At 41.1% G+C, this 20,982-nt stretch overlaps 1 protein-coding gene across 7 annotated transcripts in view; it reads right to left on the bottom strand.

Annotated features, from left to right (window-relative positions):
* Window positions 1-20,982, bottom strand: part of ATP11A (ATPase phospholipid transporting 11A) — a 254,699-nt gene that overhangs the window by 53,910 nt on the left and 179,807 nt on the right. For all 7 annotated transcript variants that reach the window (XM_073614522.1, XM_073614524.1, XM_073614525.1 and 4 more), the window contains exons 16-19: window positions 20,284-20,357; window positions 8,308-8,411; window positions 5,404-5,585; window positions 2,441-2,692 (exon numbers count right to left, since the gene is read on the bottom strand). In XM_073614522.1, the coding sequence (XP_073470623.1) occupies window positions 2,441-2,692; window positions 5,404-5,585; window positions 8,308-8,411; window positions 20,284-20,357 (612 nt within the window). The remainder of the gene's footprint in view (window positions 1-2,440; window positions 2,693-5,403; window positions 5,586-8,307; window positions 8,412-20,283; window positions 20,358-20,982) is intronic.

Here is a 20,982-nt window from a genome sequence, read left to right as displayed (position 1 = left end):
GCTCTTTTGCACATTTCTTATTGAGCTTCTTTGAGCATAAGTATTTTTTTCACAAACCCTCCCCTCAGCTCAGTTTTCCTTTTTTTGGTGCATTTTCAAGCTTTTTTGAGCCTTTTTAAGCTTTTTCACTCTTTTTTTGGGCACTTAGGCGTCTTTTCTGCTCGAAAGCTAATTTCAAAAATGCGCGTTTGGTGGGGTTTTTTCCTGCCTGTAAGAGCATATGCCTGTAAACTCCTGAAAAAAACCTTAGGGGGTTATTTACTAAAGGCAAATCCACTTTGTACTACAAGTGCACTTGGAAGTGCAGTCACTGTAGATCCGAGGGGGACATGCAAGGAGATTAAAAAACAGCATTTTAGCTTGCACATGATTGGATGATAAAATCAGCAGAACCTCCCCTCATTTCAGATCTACCCCCCCAGATTTACAGCGAGTGCACTTGTAGTGTAAAGTGGATTTGCCATTTGTAAATAACCCCCATAGTGTTCATGGACACATTGGTTAACATGGAGGTGAGTTCAAGCTCAAAAGGCTGTAGGAGAACCTTCTTTGGGATGCAGTGTGCATGAGCCCTTGGGGGCTCATTTCTTATCACAAACTCTACCGTTCATTTTTTCTTTTGTGCATTTTCAAGCTCCTTTGAGCTTTTTCATGCGTTTTAGTCACTTAGGCATCTTTTCTGTTCAAAAGCTCCTCCCAAAAACAGGAGTTTGGTGGGGGCTTTTTTCTGCCTGTAAGAGCATATGCCTGCAAACTCCTGAAAGAGCCATTGTGTGCATGGACACATTGGCTAACATGGAGGGGAGTTTCCAAGCAGAAAAGATGAGAGCTCAAAAAAGCTCAAAAGCCTGCAATAGCAGCTTCTTTGAGATGCAGTGTGCATGAGCCCTTATAGTACTACAACTGATGCAATGTAAAATAGAAAGATGTTTCTAAATATGTTTCTTGGTATATTTATCAGGATATAATTTGTGTTGTGCTGTTAGTGTTGGCAATACCTTTTTATTTTAGTTTTGGATAGAGCAATGAAGAGTTAGATGTTGTCAGATTCTTACTGTGGACATTTAAACCTTTAAACAGCTTAGGAATTTATTCAGTATATAAGTATAAAACAACACGAAAAACTTGCGTGAAAAATGAGAGAAGCGCCAAGCCAATCCTTTTAAACAGCTTAGGAATTTATTCAGTATATAAGTATAAAAACAACACTAAAAACTTGCGTGAAAAATGTTGGAGCACTTGCAGAGGGCTAGTGTGGGTGGGAGCTTCCATGTGCAGTGTCACAGGAGCAGAGGAGGACCGCCGGAAAGTCTCTATCGAGGGATCCACGAGTGCCGTGTGTTAGCCGCAGCTGGAGCCTCGGTAAGCCTCATTGAGTTGATGAAGAAAGCGAGGCCGTGCCATTGAAACGCGTTCTGATTGGCCAGACAGCGTGTGGGCTGCTCCCCAATTTGACAGCCCTGGACCACTCCCACCCAGAGACACGCAGCCGACGTCTCCATGAGGCTTACCAAGGCTCCAGCTGCGGCTAACACCCAGCGCTCGTGGATCCCTCAATAGAGACTTCTCAGCGGTTCTCCTGTGCTCCTGTGACACTGCACGTGGAAGCTCCCACCCGCTCTAGCACTCTGCAAGTGCTCCAACATTTTTCACGCAAGTTTTTAGTGTTGTTTTATACTTATATACTGAATAAATTCCTAAGCTGTTTAAAAGGATTGGCTTGGCGCTTCTCTCTCCTCCTTTTACTTTCCTTTTGTTCAAAGTGATTGGGTTCCCCAGCCCACCCACGCATTAAGCAGCCTTGTTCCTTTTACAGCCACCATTTAGAGACTTTTATAGACAAATTTTTAGGGGTTCATCCCCTAGAACTTTCAATCCACTCATCATATGGTTGCACCTTCAAGTATCAGCATGCAGATGCATGCCTTCTCATTTAAATTTTCAACTTCAATCTTTTTCATCAGATGGTTTAGCGCTGAACATTATACCAATATTGTGTATGTGTTTCCTCCTAATGTCATAATACCAAATGTTACAGCTGTCACCAGAACAAGAGGTGAAAGTAAATCTTCCAATGGCAACACTTGTTAGAGGCCACTGTGCAAGAAGGAGATTTTCCCTTACTTTGAGGAGACTCCCTCTAACTTTCTGTTGGGTCTCCAGCACAGAATGTTAAGGGAAATCTTCCCAATGGGACAAAAACAGCAAACATCAAAATGAACCTTTCCTGCTCTATTTAAAACTTATATACGGTACTTTAATGGGCTAGATTCAGGGGTTCTGTGCTTACATACTCCTGTTAACAAAACTGGACCCCATGGTTTACAAAGCTTAATAAAATCCCTCATACGTATAGCAATCTTTACAGTCTAAAAAGCTCTGCTCTCAAGCAAAGCTTCCAGTAGATTGCTGTATTACCAGACTTGAGTCTTTCACATACCCTGAGAAATTGTCTCTCGGTAAGCTCTCGCTGTGCCTCAGGACTGTTTTGCTCAACTCAAACAGCACATCATGTAAACTCTGTTCCTCGATCTTCTTGGTTGTGAGCTCCAGCAGTTGTGTGGTTCTCCTGAACAGTTTGCAGGCATAACAGGTGGCAGCAGCGGTCTCCATTTTGTCTCCTGTGAGGACCCACACTTTAATACCAGCTTTCTGTAAAGATTCAATGGTATCTGCTGCTTTTTCCTGGAGTCTGGGACAAAAGGACAAAAAAATGATTTTCCAGTAATGGACCAACTCTATTATTGCACTTTAATATTGCTCATGGCAAGTTTACTTTAAACTTGCATGTTTGTATTATAATCTAACACTGGCAATTGTTCCAAATGTATAGAATGTTTATCTCGAAGTAATCTTCCAAACATATTTTCTAGTATATCGATTATTAATACTGTTATGGATGATTATTGGATTAGTGGATACTTTTGTTTGTGTTGCACCCAAACCTGTGCACTGACATACATTGTACAATATATGTTTACACTAGTAGTTTTGGGTGGAGAGAGAACCTGGTGTGTTCAAACTATTATATGAAGTTACAGTCGCATGAAGATCTTCTGTTAAGCTCCTGACCTTGATATCGTCATTGTGTTGGAAATGTCCTTATTGAAGTTTTAAAGTCCAACTCCAGCCAAACTTATTTTTTTTTAATCAGAGTCTTGAAGGGTTAGAACCTCTGAAAGGACCACTTTAAAAAGTGTATTTCCACTTTAGCAGCCAAATTGGGATAACCCCTACTTTATAGTGTTACATGTTCCCATTCACATAGCATAACTTAAAATAAAGGCTACTTACATTTTAAAGCAGAAGCACAGCCAAAGCTCGTTTGGCTGTACTTCTCCTGTGGATCACAGGAGTGCAGTTAGTTCTGCACTCCTGTGACCTGTTTTCAGCAGACAGTGGGCTGAAGCCCACTGTCAGCTGACATCACAGTGTCGGCCCGGGCTGGGGAAAGATCGCGACCATATTGTCGGGATCCACCCACATGCCTGGACCAGCACCCAGCTCAGCCTCTCAGCGAGCCGACAGCTTGCAGCACCTGGCTCAGCCTTTCAGCAAGCCGACAGCAGGGGTAGAGCAGACATCGGTGACTGACAGTCGCCAGCTCTCTGCTCAGGAGTACTGAGAATTGAGCGATCGGCAGTGGTTAATCGCTCAGTTCTCAGCCTTACAGCCGGCAGGGGACAGATGCAGCATTGGATTGATGCTGAATCCACCTAGGTAAGTGTAATTCTTAAAAGAAGATTTCCTTTACTCCTGTTTTTAAGTCTTTTTTTCTTGCTAAAAAAAAAAAAAAAAAAAATCTTACTTAGCTTTCTCTTCTATGTAAAGCTATGGAGGTGCTTTGGGAAGTTATGTTTACCATTATTAACCCTGTCTGTACTGTGCTTGCCGATTTTATTATCAGTTGTAAACTAGATTTGAACACTGTTCTAACAAAAGGGTTATAGATTTCAAGGAGTAGGTTCTGCATTGTATTGTAATGCATTTCAAAAAAATGATCTCTGTACTCCCCCTATCTGCACATTGTCCTCTATTCAAGGAAATAGAAGCTTGCCTATAGTGTCCCATACAGAAACCTGCGCCAATGAAATGGCTAAAAAAGTAAAGCCTGCCATAGATGGCTCGAATCTCGGCCGGTTCCCACTGGGTCAGATTCAAAACATGTATGAGCAGGCTGGAAGTACCCAAGTTGACCGATTGATCAACTTGGGTAAAACCAGCCTCCTGGATTTTACATGTGATTATTGCTAGCAACTGTTAAAGCCGCTAGCAATATTTACTGTGTTCTCCCAGTGGAGACTTGTGTGGAGAAATTAAAACAAGGCAACACGATGCATGGCAAAAACAGCAGTGTACACTTATTTACAAGATCCATTGCAGATATCAAACTCTGCATTCCACATTTATCATGCTTTAGAACCTGTGTACACTAGTCCTAAACCAGGCTTTCTAATCGTCTACTTAAAGCGTATTGAATGATTATGGATGAAGATCAGGGCTTATGTATACAGGCATTTGTTGGCATCTCAGCTGCTTTTTTTACTCTATAAAAGTCACTGTGAATATAAAAGCAACTCAAAGTGGCTCAAAACAACTCAAGAAGTATCTTGAAGACAAATCAAAGCATCTCACAAACAGGTCAGGAGCACCTAAGAGTATATGGTGTATGGCCTGATCCTGAATCAGAGTCCTGTGTACAGAAGCCCTAAGGCCTCATGCAGACTGGATGTTTGCTTTTCTCTTCTGAACACCAGAATTCCTAGCAGGAGAAAAGCTGCTTTAAAAATGCGCCTAAAGTCACGTATTGTACATGTTTAGGAGCATCAAGTGTTTAAGCGTAAATGGATTCCATTGACCAGAATATTCATTTATTTTGGCCATTGGCATGCATTAACGCTGAAATGCTCCTAAACTTGCGTGCATGGGCACATATACTAACAAAGAGGTGCTTTTACAGGCTGAAAAAAACCCAAATGCTTGTAAGCCTAGTGTGCACGAGGCCTTGCAGGAAGAAAACATTTGATTGGCACATCAGTGGAGGTAATATGTTACCCCAGAACAGGGTGCACATTTTTATTTTATTTGTGTATCTTAATTGTAGGCATTTACTATTTTTCTTCTCCAGAAGCCCAAAAACTTATTCTCTGCATACAAAGCATTAGTGAAAAGGTTTATAGTTCTAGTTCACGTTTTATTTTAATTTTTTTCAATCTGTTGTATATGAACAACAGTGATATTAGAAAATACATATTATATTCTTCTGATACAGCTTTACACATCTCCTATTCACATCTCTAAGTTCTGCGATATACGTTTTCTTCTTCGCACTTAGCAAGTGAATAGGAGGCTGTGTTCTATTTGCGATTATTTACATAGAGCATGAATAACACCAGACTAAACCTGTCTTCTACCGCTGTGGCCCCCAGTAGGATGAGGTTCTGCTCAATCTGTTCATATGACTCTGCCAACTTCTTCTCTCTGTCTTGTAGGGCCAGCTGTGCCCTCTTTAGAAGCTTATCCACATCTTCGTATTCCTCTTGTGTAAACCTCTTATAGGCAACGCACAAAGTCCTCAGACCTTCCTGTAATAAGGAAATTTCATTTGTAAAATGCTATGAATCTTGTGCCTGCTCTCCATAGTAAAACATCCTCACCACATCCCACTTCAGTCTAGTAAACTCATTCAATAAAACACATTCATTCAGGTTATAATCCTTTTTGGACACATTCATAAAACACGATTTATTAGGAGTATTAATGGGCAGCTCCAGGCAAACAGCTACATACACAGGTGAGACACATACACTGGATGTTTTATCTACCAAAGGATTTCTAAATGCGTGCATATACAATATACCCATTATCCAGCCAACTCTGCTATGGCTACACAGAATAAGGGGGTAGAAAAGGACAAGGGGTGGGTAGGAGGGGCGGCTGTCCTGGGCACTGTAGTATCTTGTAAGGTATGGGGGTGCCGCAATGAGATTATGAGATTGGGGGGGGGGATTTGTGTTGGAAGGGGGAATTTGGGGGACATCAGGGCGTAAAGATTGTTCTAGGAAGGAAAATTGGGGGGGGGGGGTGCCAAGAGTGGTGCTTTAGGGAGATTTTTGTTGGAAGGGGGGATTGTGCTGAGGGGGGGGGGGGATTTGGAGTGGGGGTGAGGTGTACCTGGGAGAGGAAATTTTAGGGGTAGAGGATATGTGCTGGGGGTGTGATTTTTTTTGGGGGGGGGTGGGGGGGTGGGCAAAGATTTGTGGTGAGAGGGGATTTTAGCAGGGGGGGCAGATTTGTACTGGGAGGAGGGGGAATTTATGCTTAGGGGTAAGTGTGGAATAGAAAAAAATTAATAAAATAAATAGTAAATAGTGGTGAATGCATATGTAGGTCATGCCCACATATGTAAACAGTGTTCAAACCACACATGTGAGGTATCGCCACAAATGTCAGAGCGAAAGCAATAATTTTAGCACTATATCTCCTCTGTAACTCTAAACTGGTAACATGTAAAAAATTTTAAAGCATTGACTATGGAGATTTTTAAGTACCGTAGTTCAGCGTCATTCCACGAGTGTTCGCAATTTGAAAGCATGTCATAATGGGTATCTTTAATCAGTGTAACAACATCGTTTATATGTTACAAAAAAATTGGGTTATATATTGTTTTTTTCTTTCTGTAAAGTATATATTTTTTTTTTAAATTGCGTTTGAAAAAAAAAAAAAAATCAATGAGCAAATATTGTGAGGCCTCTACGAAAAAAAAAATATATAATGTTTGAGGGTTCTAAATAATTTTCTAGCAAAGAACCCAGATTTTTACATATGTGAGAGACGTGTCAGAATTGGCCAGTAAGCAAATGGTTAAACTTTGACAAAGAAAAAAAACTGGAAGCGGATTGGTTTCTATGTAGAGCTGCACCAGATTTTGCACTCTCCAGTTTTAGTAAATCAACTCCAGTGTTCCCTCAAATAAATGTAATAGCATGTATTTTATTTTTTATTTTTTTCAAATAACAGATTTTATTTATTTTTACCAATAAAACAAAGGTGAAAGACATTCAAAAGTGTAAGCACAATTTTCACAAAAAGCGCTTTTTCAACAGTAAAGACTTTGTGAATTAATCATGGTCAAAACTACCACGAATAGCATAGTTTCAGTTAAGGCAATATTACTGCTGGAACATTATAGCGCTGATAAGCACCAGAGAAAAACTGATATGACTTAAAAATAAATCATGGAAAACAAAAAATAGAAGAAAAAAAAGAAAGAGTAAGGGGTCATCATAACAGCTTGTTTACGAGCTCAAGGTGGGTCGTCCTGTAAATGCCATAATTCCCAAATCTTATTGTGGGCTTCCATTCTATCCTAGCATGTGTTTTTTACTTGTAAACAGTTGCCCTTTAGGCCCACCCTTGTCCTTCCACTTACATAGTTACATAGTTAGTCAAGTTTAAAAAAGACACAAGTCCATCTAGTTCAACCAACAGAAAAAATAAATACATAGAATAAGTAGAAAACCTCTATAGACAGATCCCTATACCCACAGTTAATCCAGAGGAAGGCAAAGGAAAAACGAAAACAAAAAAAAACACATGGTCCAATTTACTTTAGTGGGGGAAAAAACCCTTCTTGATCCCATGAAAGCAAATGGATTTTGCCTGGATAAACTGCCTCTTGAATATCAGTTTATAGATCAGGCACTCCAGGTACCACTTTGTTTTTATTTTTAGACAGAATAGGGATGTGATAGAACTAGGGGTGCCACCTCATCCCTTTAAAACCGAACACATATGAATTACACGGGTTCTGAGGCTAATTTAATGCAGATAGGGCACCAAGTGAGTTTAATTACCACCATAATCAGCCGCAGAACCTGTTTAATTATTATGTGTTGGGGTTTAAAGGGATGAGGTGGCAACCCTAGATAGAACTTCTGTTTTTATTTTTTGTTTGTGTTCACACCAGGGAGATTTTCTTTCTGTCAGGACAGGAAGTGATAGAAAATCTCTAAGGTAGGGACATGGACTGCAACAAAACAAGCTTTCTTCAGTAAAATAGGAAAGAGTTAGAACTTCTCCCATGTGTCTTTCTACCCTTGTGACAACCAATTCACTTATTTCTTGTTCTGGCGTCAAAGAGACAGAAAAAGAGGAAACATCTTAATAAGGTGGTCACATAAAGCAATTTATTTTTCCTGAATCTTTCCATTAAAAAAAACAGCGTCTTGAGTGGGGTTATATTTTAGGTCACTAAGAACGCTCATAAAGAAACAGTTGGTTAGGTGCAGTATTAAAATGTATTACCACAGCATTGCGTTCAACTCTGGCTCGTATTTGGTCAACCTTCCCTTCCCTGACTCTGGGAAATATAGAAGAGTCTGCTCCTTTACAAAACAGGATAATTTCACCTGTAGAAACAATCACTGGTTCTTTAGTAATAGTCGAAGATAACATTGTGAAGTGGAATCGTTATTCCAAGAATATACAAGACATATATATATATATATATATATATACACACACACATACATACATATATACACACACACACACACACACACACACACACATACAGTGGGGACAGAAAGTATTCAGACCCCCTTAAATTTTTCACTCTTTGTTATATTGCAGCCATTTGCCAGAATCATTTAAGTTCATTTTTTTCCTCATTAATATACACACAGCACCCCATATTGGCAGAAAAACACAGAATTGTTGACATTTTTGCAGATTTATTAAAAAAGAAGAAATATCACATGGTCCTATGTATTCAGACCCTTTGCTGTGACACTCATATATTTAACTCAGGTGCTGTCCATTTCTTCTGATCATCCTTGTGATGGATCTACACCTTCATTTGAGTCCAACTGTGTTTGATTATACTGATTGGACTTGATTAGGAAAGCCACACACCTGTCTATATCAGATGTGCATGTCAGAGCAAATGAAAATCATGAGGTCAAAGGAACTGCCTGAAGAGCTCAGAGACAGAATTGTGGCAAGGCACAGATCTGGCCAAGGTTACAAAAAAATTCTGCTGCACTTAAGGTTCCTAAGAGCACAGTGGCCTCCATAATTCTTAAATGGAAGACGTTTGGGATGACCAGAACCCTTCCTAGAGCTGGCTGTCTGGCCAAACTGAGCTATCGGAGGAGAAGAGCCTTGGTGAGAGAGGTAAAGAAGAACCCAAAGATCACTGTGGCTGAGCTCCAGAGATGCAGTCGGGAGAGGGGAGAAAGTTGTAGAAAGTCAACCATCACTGCAGCCCTCCACCAGTCGGGGCTTTATGGCAGAGTGGCCCAACGGAAGCCTCTCCTCAGTGCAAGACACATGAAAGCCCGCATAGAGTTTGCTAAAAGAAACTCCTGAAGGACTCCAAGATGTTGAAAAATAAGATTCTCTGGTCTGATGAGACCAAGATAGAACTTTTTGGCCTTAATTCTAAGCAGTATGTGTGGAGAAAACCAGGCACTGCTCATCACCTGTCCAATACAGTCTCAACAGTGGACCGAAGGTTTACCTTCCAACAAGACAATGACCCCAAGTACACAGCTAAAATAACAAAGGAGTGGCTTCACAACAACTCCGTGACTGTTCTTGAATGGCCCAGCCAGAGCCCTGACTTAAACCCAATTGAGCATCTCTGGAGAGACCTAAAAATGGCTGTCCACCAAAGTTTACCATCCAACCTGACAGAACTGGAGAGGATCGGCAAGGAGGAATGGCAGAGGATCCCCAAATCCAGGTATGAAAAACTTGTTGCATCTTTCCCAAAAAGACTCATGCCTGTATTAGATCAAAAGGGTGCTTCTACTAAATACTGAGCAAAGGGTCTGAATACTTAGGACCATGTGATATTTCAGTTTTTCTTTTTTAATAAATCTGAAAAAAGTCAACAATTTTGTATTTTTCTATCAATATGGGGTGCTGTGTGTATATTAATGAGGAAAAAAATGAACTTAAATGATTTTAGCAAATGACTGCAATATAACAAAGAGTGAAAAATTTAAGGGGATCTGAATACTTTCCGTCCCCACTGTACATACATACTTACATAGACATACACAGATAAAAAAATAGCTATACATGCAATTAAAACTTAACTACAAATCATCAGATCTAATTCAAATGGACCAATACACAAATACGGTCTTAAAGTGGATATAGAGTAACAGGGCTAAGATACATGTGGTTTCTAGAGAAAATGCCACTATGTGAACTTTAGTATTGGTCGTATGTCATCAACGCTGAAGGGAGAACTGGGAAAGTGGTTTGTTCAGAAAATGTAAAAATTGTTTTGGCACTTTTAGCACTATTTATCCATCCAAGCAAGATGGTTAAAAATAGGTCAGATTTAATAAGGCATGGGGCATGTATTAATAAGCAGCAGCAGAACTCCCTAGTCCGATCACACCAACTTAAAACCAGGTTGGCTGCAATGGTTAAAGGAAATCTGTAACAACATGACTTGGAGGCTGCCATTGCTGACTGCCTTCAGACAATGCTAGCTGCCTGGCTATCCCTGGCTTTAATATTCACTTCCCTTAAATAAGCTTTAACAAAATAAGTCATATTTAGGGCTAAAACTATGAAAGGCTGCTACATGATTTCCTCAGTGCAGATTTACTTTAACTATATTGTCCCGTCCCATTTCGGATTCAAAGGAATTTGATTTTGAAACTGACATGATTGATATGTTAGAGCAACTATATCATGAGGACTCATACACTGGTCTTGACTTACATACACAACATCTACATACTTCACCAGTGATACATTCAACATTAAAACCAAAATCTGTATTTTACCCGTACCAATCTAAAGGACCACATCTCACCACTTTTTACAATATGGTTGTGACAGACCTAGCCAGAACAGAGGCTGTTGGAGAGGACTGTATGCAAGCCTGTTGCCTTTTGATTATGGGCCCTGGATTTTCAATGGAACAATACTCTTTGTGATGTGAATGAGAAATCCAGGCTGAACTGTACTAATCGGACTCAGTCGTGTATATATGTATATATTGTATGGGGACTCCTTACTGCAGATCTGTGTCCCTGAAGAGGGAGGGGGGATTCCTCCAGCAGCCCCCTGCTTATAAGACTGATTCATTCTGTTGGGACACATCCTGTGAGGAGATGCTGGTGTCATCAACCTGTGTTTATGTTAATTGAATGAGCTGATGACATTGTCCTCTATACAATGTAGGAGACGGGACGACTGCTATTGTGTTGATATAACTGTGTGAAGCTCGGTGACCACAAGTCTGGGCGAAAGGTCATGTCTCAGTCACCTAGGCTGTATAAAGGATTAGATAATTAGCTCATGTTAATTAAGTTAGAGGAGGTTCCAACGGCATATAAAGTCTTGTAATTTTGATTCTAAATAAAGTGAGTTCTTGGTAGCAACAAGCAAGTGTCGCCTTGTTTGTGCTCAGAGAGGTTGGGATATCTGTATACAGACTGGGAGGAAGTGGTATATGACGGAAGCACTCAAGCGGAGTGCGGGACGTTCCGTGACATTGGTGGCAAGCAGCGGGAAAGCTTCCTGAAGTCTGGGACATCCAAACCTCCAACTGGATCCAAGATCAGCATAGCAGACTTCAGTTACCCCAGCGGAGATATGGACCTGGCATCAGAATTCCCGGGGCTGCTGCGAATCATCCTTTCAACATACACCAGGACTGTGTCTGAGGATGAATACCTGGAGCTTAGGCAGCAAATTCGGGTGGAGCTCTGGATTGCAGCCCTCCGCCTCGCTGGTATAAAACAGGGCAAGTGCTTTCCAACCCAAGAGCAACGGGCCAGTGACCAACGGGCATTGCGGATGGCATTCCTGGGAGAGCAGCCCCAGGAGCAATGGGTGACTGAGTTGGACAGGTTGGTCCAGCAGGAGATAGAGCTGGACAATCTTTATCGGGCTCTGCAATGGCACGCAGAGGAGGGTTATTTAGGGGAGATGACAGAATGCTCTCCAGAGGGATATGACTTTGGCGGCCCTGGATTGCTGTGGGAGAACCTTACAGATCTTTTTATGTTTGGCGATGAAGGGGAACCTGACCTTGAGGACCTGAGAGAATATAGAGAGTCTATGCTCGGTCTTGCAGGGGTCTCAGAGCTCAAACCTGATCTGGACCATTTGCTAAGGAAGGAACAGCATCTGGAAAGGGCATACAGGAAACTGCTAGAACAAGTTCAGCAGCATGCCAGAGAATCGGCAGTGGAAAATCCGGAGATTGCCATCCCCAAACCTGAAGTGCTGACAACAGGGCAGAGCTCTGCTAACCTCTGCCCAGAAATGATAGCATCTTCTGGGTTCCATGGACAGGAGATGGTGAACCTCTATCCCCACACATCAGTTACAGAGATATGGGATTTGATAGACTTTTCTGCTGAGGAAAAACAACCTGATGAGCCTCCAGCAGAAGAGCTGCTATCAGGGCCAAAGTTCACTGTGTTCTGCCCAGCACCAACAGTGGCTTCGGCCTTCTTGAGAGAAGAGATAGTCAGCCTTTCTCCCACAACACTGACAGGGACATGTGATTTTCTGCCAGCAGCATCTATGGAGTTAAAACAAACTTCTCCAGCTGAAGATCTGGTAACTGAACAGAGGGTCCAAGACCTCTGTCCCACACTTTTACCAATTCCAGAGACTGGGGATTTCATAGACGTTTCTGTAGAGGAGGAACCACCTGGCAAACCCCCAGCAGAAGTGCTGGCAACCGGACAGAGGGTCCAAGACCTCTGCCCCACACCTGCAGCAATTGTGGAGGTCCAAGGTGAGGAGGTGGCAGTCTATCGCGAGCTGCAGATCAGGATCCAAGGAGAGAATGCAGTTATCACCTCACAACTGCAGCTTGATCTGGTGTCGGTTGATGGGGCTTCAGTCCCCACCTGTATACCCCAGGGATGCTGGGCAGTCGGCCCAGATCCCCAACAGCAGGATGGAGTGAGCCCAGTCCCCCTGTCTTCTCTCCAGCGGCAGAAAGGATTCCAGGGAGAAGGGCCAGTCCGGGCCTCTCCCCAGCGGCAGATATGTTCTCTGAGAGAGGCAGAGGATGGCTGGGTGAGTAATACTCTGTTTGGAATAATTTGTTTGGGGTACTGTGTGGGTACAGGCAGTAGAGGACTGGAACTATGGACCAACTTCGGAGTCAACCCGTCTGGGGTCTCCTCCTGTGTTAGTCTCCTGCCGAAAGGGGAGAAATGTGACAGACCTAGCCAGAACAGAGGCTGTTGGAGAGGACTGTATGCAAGCCTGTTGCCTTTTGATTATGGGCCCTGGATTTTCAATGGAACAATACTCTTTGTGAGGTGAATGAGAAATCCAGGCTGAACTGTACTAATCGGACTCAGTCGTGTATATATGTATATATTGTATGGGGACTCCTTACTGTAGATCTGTGTCCCTGAAGAGGGAGGGGGGATTCCTCCAGCAGCCCCCTGCTGATAAGACTGATTCATTCTGTTGGGACACATCCTGTGAGGAGATGCTGGTGTCATCAACCTGTGTTTATGTTAATTGAATGAGCTGATGACATTGTCCTCTATACAATGTAGGAGATGGGACGACTGCTATTGTGTTGATATAACTGTGTGAAGCTCGGTGACCACAAGTCTGGGCGAAAGGTCATGTCTCAGTCACCTAGGCTGTATAAAGGATTAGATAATTAGCTCATGTTAATTAAGTTACAGTTGTATTGTTAGAGAAGGTTCCAACGGCATATAAAGTCTTGTAATTTTGATTCTAAATAAAGTGAGTTCTTGGTAGCAACAAGCAAGTGTCGCCTTGTTTGTGCTCAGAGAGGTTGGGATATCTGTATACAGACTGGGAGGAAGTGGTATATGACGAAAGCACTCAAGCGGAGTGTGGGACGTTCCGTGACAATGGTATTCTCTGATCTAAAAAAGGTGGGCTTATACACAACACCACACCAATTACAGCTTGGTTGCCTTACCCCTCAGGAAAACACAGCACTGCAACCCCTAATCAATAACGATAAACGAATCATTAAAACCGCCGATAAAGGCGTTGGAATTGTTATACAGGATCGTGTCAACTACATTGAGGAAGCCGACCGTTTACTTGCGGATCATACGACCTACTGTAAGTTGAGCAATAATCCCCTGCCCAAATACAAGTCCAAGATCAATATATTAATCGATCAGGCTACGCAACAAAAAATCATTAAGAAAGGAGAAGATTCCTTTTAACGCAGAGACTTCAACCACACACCATACTTCTACCATATTCCAAAAATCCATAAAAGCCAGACAAACCCTCTTGGCAGAGCTATTATTGCTGCAATGGATAGCATCACTTCAGGTCTATCTAAATATGTTGACCATCACCTACAACTGTTAGTCCAGGGCTTACAGTCCAATATCCGTAATGGAACTCATCTGTTGGATCAATTGAAGCCATACAGGTGGGACAATAAATATATTTGGATGTCACTGGATGTCAACTCATTATACACATCCATCCCGCATGATTTTGGACTTGCAGCCTTGGACCATTTTCTCTCCAATGACCCATACATGAGCCATGGACAGGCTGAATTCATCCTTGACTGTACCAGATTCTGTTTGACCCATAATTATTTTCATTTTGAAAACCAATAATACTTGCAAGTACAAGGGACAGCCATGGGTGCTAACTTTGCGCCCTCATATGCGAACTTGGCTATGGGCCTATGGGAGCACAACTACATCTGGCAGAATATCCCCTATCTGAAACATCTAATATTCTATGGGAGGTACGTTGGTGACACCATCATTATCTCGGATGGTTCTGATGTCAATGATTTTGTCTCCCATTGCAATAACAACCCACACGGCCTTTCCTTCACCTATGTCACAGATCCAGAGTGGTTGGAGTTTCTTGATTTAGACTTATACCATATTAATGATGAGATACATGCGAAAAACTATTACAAGCCCATTGCTGGCAATGCTTTTCTTCATTATAAGAGTTGCCACTACCACAAGTGGACTAACAATATTCCAAAAGTTCAGTTTTGTCAAAACTGTACCAAGACCACAGACTATACAGAACAAAACCTCATACTCAAAAACAAACTCAAGGATAAAGGTTATCCTGAGGCTCTTGTCAACCAGGCCTATAAATACTACTTACAAAATGATCCCCCTGGACAAAAAAAAGAGACCTTTGACCAAACCACTCGCTTTATCACTAAATTCCACACTAATTTTAACAAGATGGAAGTAATCTTTCGAAAACACTGGTCGATACTACTAGAGGACCCACATCTCAAACCTCTCCTACCACGCATGCCCAGAGCAACATACAAAAAAGGAGCCAAATTTAAAGAATAAGATTGCACCTAGCAAACTAAAACCCCAACAGAAAACTATTGCTCCACATATCTGTTTAATTCCACTAAAAGGAATATTTCAATGTAAGAAACCACTATGCAAGACTTGTGCTTTCGTGAAACATGGCAAAAAACTATTTGCTACTAAGGGAAAGACACACACCATTAGAGACTTCTACAACTGTGGTTCAGACCATGTTGTATATTGCCTTACTTGCCCTTGCCATCTACTGTATGTAGGATGCACCATATGTCTACTTCGCCAAAGATTTGATGAACATCGCAAAAAGATAGAGGTTGGTAAAGACAAACATAGTGTCCCCCGCCACTTTGCAGAACACCATAATAAGTCCACAGAAGGGTTGGAAGTTTGGATTATAGAACAAATGCCAAAAAATATATCTGAAGCAGAGAGATTCCATAGGCGCGAGACCTATTGGGTATACTCTCTAGATACGTTCTCACCAAGAGGAATTAATGAAGAGCTAGAAGTATCCAACATACTATAACTTCAGGTCTAATCAATATCCCCTTTCTTCTTTTTTCTTGGTGTACCACATAAGATAACAGGGGTGGTGGGCAACCCTGCTATATACAGGGGGTCCCCGACTTACGAACATCTGAGTTGCGAACAACTCCTACTTACGAACGGGCCCGAATGACGTCACTGCCGGCCCGAATCTTCCTCTCCTTGCTGGAGTGAGCCATTCCTCCAATCCTGGCCTGGCTGCGGGCCCCCCTCGTCACACTGCCTGCCCAGCCACAGGCATGGTATGGTCCGGTGGCCTGCCAGGCTGCTAAAACTGCCCGTCGTGGCCGCGGCCTTGTCCGGCCTAGTATGGCCTAGTGAAGCCTCCAGGATCCCCGGTCTTTCTTGCGCCGCTGCACCGCGGCCGGCCGGACTGCCTGGACTCGGCTCGCAGACACTGCTGCTGTCACCATCCATCTCCCTGCTGTGCCATCACACATCAGCTCCCCTCTCTCTGCTGTCTCCTGTCCCTGCCGCCATGTAAACAGTGAGAGGGGAGAGCTGTGCTCCTCCCTCCTCAGCTGTGACAGGAAATCTAGCACAGTGCTAGGACTCCTGTTTTGGAGGTGACAGGGTCAAGAGAACCTGTCACCTCCAATTGCTATCACACAGGGAATTGTTTTCTCTTGTATGATAGCAATAAATTTTAAATGAAAAAAAAAATTATAAAAAAAAAAAAAAAGAAAGAAATACAGTAATAATTAAATTAATAAAATAAAAAAGTAATTAAAAAAAGTAAAGAACAAGAAAAATAATATTAAAAATAAGAAAATTATACAAAAACAAATAAAAGACTGGATTTGCACTGAAAAAAAGATACTGTTCCGACTTACAAACAAATTCGACTTAAGAACAAACCTACAGTCCCTATCTTGTTCGTAACCCGGGGACCCCCTGTAGTAAGTAACTACCACACTGAACCATATCCCATAATCTATCAAGATTGGGGCCCTCATTCCCTTCCTTCTTCCAGTTCTATATATATATATATATATATATATATATATATATATATATATATATATATATATATATATATATATACATACATATACACACATACACATACACACATATACATATACACACATGATTAGGTTATGTGCAATAGGGCCATGGAAATTACATCATGAGATATATATATATATATATATATATATAATACCCATATTTTATATTGAGCACAACACAATATATGCTTTCCGGTTCTTACATCTTAAACAATTGTGCTCACACAATATACTGAGCATGTAGATTTCCATCTATCATATAATGTAATATATATTTAATCAAATAATTTTATATTTTTCCCTGCTTCAAGTTTCAATCTACCATCAATTAATCTTAATTAATTTAAACCATTCTAATCCTAAATTTACTTTATTAGGTGACCAATTCATATATGTATACGTATATTTATGTGTATGTATATGCATCTAATTATTTATATACAAATGTATTTTATTCACATGGTTTATATAGTTTTGGACCGAATATATTTATATATATATATATATATATATATATATATATATATATATATATATATATATATATATATATATATATATATATATATATATATATATAATGTTGTTCATTTATTTTATTTATTTATCCCAATGTATTCTTTTTAATGACCCATGGTTGATTTCTATGCAAGTCAAGTGTGTCCTCTAAGTACAGAGAGACATATATACCTATATAGATTATCACTGCATATGACTACCATTACATGTGGAAAGAACTTCTAATGTTCCCCGCTAGATGGCAGCACTTCCGAGGCACATATAAAGGCTGACATCAGCCGAATTTCCTTAGCTTGACAAAGGAGCGTGCACTGTGCACATCCTTCCAGTGCGCATGCTCCGAAACGCGTCGCAAGCCTATCCGTGACACCATCCCGCTCTGTGCTCCAGCCCTCTTCTTCAGTCCCCAGTTGCGCTCCAACTCTCAGTTTGGATCACACTCGAATGCCAAAGGCATCTGGACTAGCGAGACGTGGTTGCAGCAGACAGCCTGGACGGTGACAGTGCGACCCATTGGACATTCTTGTGCCTTCATACAGATACCTCAAATGTAAGTTTTTAAAAGCACCTTCTTCCATTAAAAATTACAGTCTTTACTCAGAGGCGTCTATGTCTTTCTCTCTCCTTTTTTAGATTTACTTTAACAAATGCTTGTATAATCACTGCTTTATATATTCTTTTATTGATTTAGGATTTATATGTATTTCCTGCTACTCATAACATAAATCATAAACACTGCTCATTGGCATGTAAAACTATACAGCAAATGCATTCCATTGTCACACCTCATTGGCCAACCTTTATAATGCTGCTGGATAGTCACCAACTGCAAGGTCAGAATTTTCTGCTTGTTGGTGTAAATCGTGTGTAAATCCTTCGAAAAAGGTTCAATATATTGAGCTGTGTCCTTCCAACCTATGTATTTACTATACTCCTGGACATTGTTTTTTTTTTTTTTGGGCTGCTTGCCCATTCCTCACTGACCCTTCTACCATTTTGGAGCACTTGTTTTCTGCTATTTTTAATGGATATAACATTAATCAGCACTTTGTATAGAAGTCTGTGTGGACGCACAGTAGTGGATGCAGTCATTCTTCACCAGGCACGGTTCTCTTCACTATGAATTGCAAATAATTCACTGAAACTATAATTGATCTCAGTGATCTGTACTGTATATACGTCTGCATTGCTTGACACTCTTGCAAATGCTGCTTGCAGGTTAGCTGCTTTATTTTAGGTGTAAATGCCACATTACCATTTTGCTATGATCAAGAATATTATGAAGTAGCAATATTTTTTTCCATAAGAATTTTCTCATTGCAAAATGTAGAAAAGGCTTTACTAATACTAAGAACAAGATACGGAAACATACTGTACATCCTTCTTGCCAGGGCAACATTTTTTTATTTCTTATTTGTCACAATGATGGAGCGCTCTCAATACCCCCACAAAAGGATTTTTGAGAGCTGCACCAGATCAAAAACTACTAAACAGCTCTAAGTGCCCTGGCAGCATGGGCGTCCACAGAACTTTTTTCAGGCGGGGGGGGGCATAATTTTAAGAAAACCCATGCTCCGACCCTTTTCGACAATCTCATGAAGGGTAAGGGGCTTAGTCATTATCACATAAAGCGCAGGCATGTGCCCATTGTATGCAGCCTTACTGTGCCCATCAATTGCAGCCTCATTGTGCCCATAAAATGTGGCCTGTACAGTATGGAGCGTGTACAGTATATGTATACAGAGGGGGTGGATGGTATTAGTATATACAGGAAGGAAGGTGGGTGTATATAGCTGTATACAGGACAGCTGATGTATATCTGCATTTAGTGATGATCACACCCCCCACTTGTAAGGTGGTCTTCCTTCTCCAAGTCCTGTTTCCACATGTCCCTGTGAAAATACAACAGGCAGCAAAGCAAACACGAGGGGCACACATACAGAAAGCAGCCAGAGGTGGCAGTAAAGAGCTCTGTAAGCTCAATGACACAGATCTGCAGCAGCTGTGGAGCCGACGACTCGCCCCCCCTTGCCCCTACCTGCGGACGCCCATGCCTGGCAGCTCTAAAATGGGTATCAGAATAAGTGATTGAGGACGACCTCTAAGAGGTGATCACCACCACCATAAATAACATTTTTGATTTATTGCTGATACTGTACAACCCATTTGATTCACTTAATCACAAAACCTATGACTACAAATAACTTATGCAAACCATAGGAAGTTGTTCTCAGCCTAGCCTTTCATTGTGATCCTTAAGACATGAAATGTTGCAATGCTCTTTGTGCAAAGTCTAATTAGCCTTTTAGCATTACACAATATGTTTCCTCGCTGGTTACTTTCTGTACTGCTAGCTATAATACATTTCACCATTAGCAGGCTTTAATTACTACTTGTGGCAAAAGAGCGTTTACATAATCATAATAAATCACATAAAGCAAATCCATTTGCAAAATTCAAGAAACATCTTGTTCTGTATAAAGTTAAAAACAAAATGAAAAAAAAAAAAAAATCTAGTCCTTGCTCAATGAAGGGAGCACAGGATTTTCATTTTCAAGTCTGCAATTATGGTCACTCAGTGGTTTGCATGGCTACCCTGGTCTTGTGAGTTTTTATTCCCACTAGGCAGCGCTGGCTGAATCCTTAGAGGTATACAAGCAATATGTATGGATTCCTTTGTGGAGCTATTTGACTAACACATTCTATGACCCTACACCGTGATGTCATATCCACCCTTCCACACCTTTCAGCCTAAGGGCAAAGAACTAATCTGGCATTCAAGTTCTCACAGTCATGAAACATGTTTTGTTACATTCTTAATTGATATAGTGATTTAATAGACCTGGTATTTTCAACATAAACCAAACAATGTAGGCACGGTCTACCTGTGCATGATTTCACTATGACGCTCATACGCCTCCTCACAGAATCAAATGTTAAAACATGTAGCAATTCAAATCTGAGGATTCAAAGACACAAAATTTAAAAGAAAAATAAGAACTTTCAGCTAAACAGACACACAAATATTAACTGTATAGCAACATCATATTTTGGAAAACCATATACATACTAACATTGTTATTAGTCGGATTTTTTAAGTGCCAAGGAGGCAATAACAATTATATTAGCATATAAAATGCACATCTTTATTTACACACAAATAGAGATCAAGAATGATCACAGAGATCATAATCTAAGCTATAAATACCCAGTGAAGTGACTCACCTCAGGTGTTTCACAGAGATGAAACAAATCTCCCTACATAAGTTGTACCTCTCTATCTGCAGTCTTCTCTTCTCTACAGCCATTCAAAGTACTAAATCTATAAAACTTGTCTGAGAGTTAAAAAAAAAAGGGGTAGGAGAGTGAAGTTCTGCTCTGCAGAGCTCAGTGAGGAGAGCTCTGAGAGCTGATTGGAGGGAAGGTACACCCCCCCCCCCTACACACAGCACTCAGGAAAAGAGCTGAGGCTGTCAATCAGCTGGAGGTCACTCCCCTGTCACCATTTTTCTCTTGGTGTCAGGAAAACTTGTCAGAGGTTATTCATGTTGAAAACTAAGGAAAAAAGCAGCACACAGAAATGC

This window comes from Aquarana catesbeiana, linkage group LG02 (genome assembly GCF_042186555.1).
Source record: "Aquarana catesbeiana isolate 2022-GZ linkage group LG02, ASM4218655v1, whole genome shotgun sequence".
Classification (NCBI taxonomy): Eukaryota; Metazoa; Chordata; class Amphibia; order Anura; family Ranidae; genus Aquarana; species Aquarana catesbeiana.
Note: the sequence above shows the minus strand (reverse complement) of the source record. Positions and strands in the feature narration are given on the sequence as shown.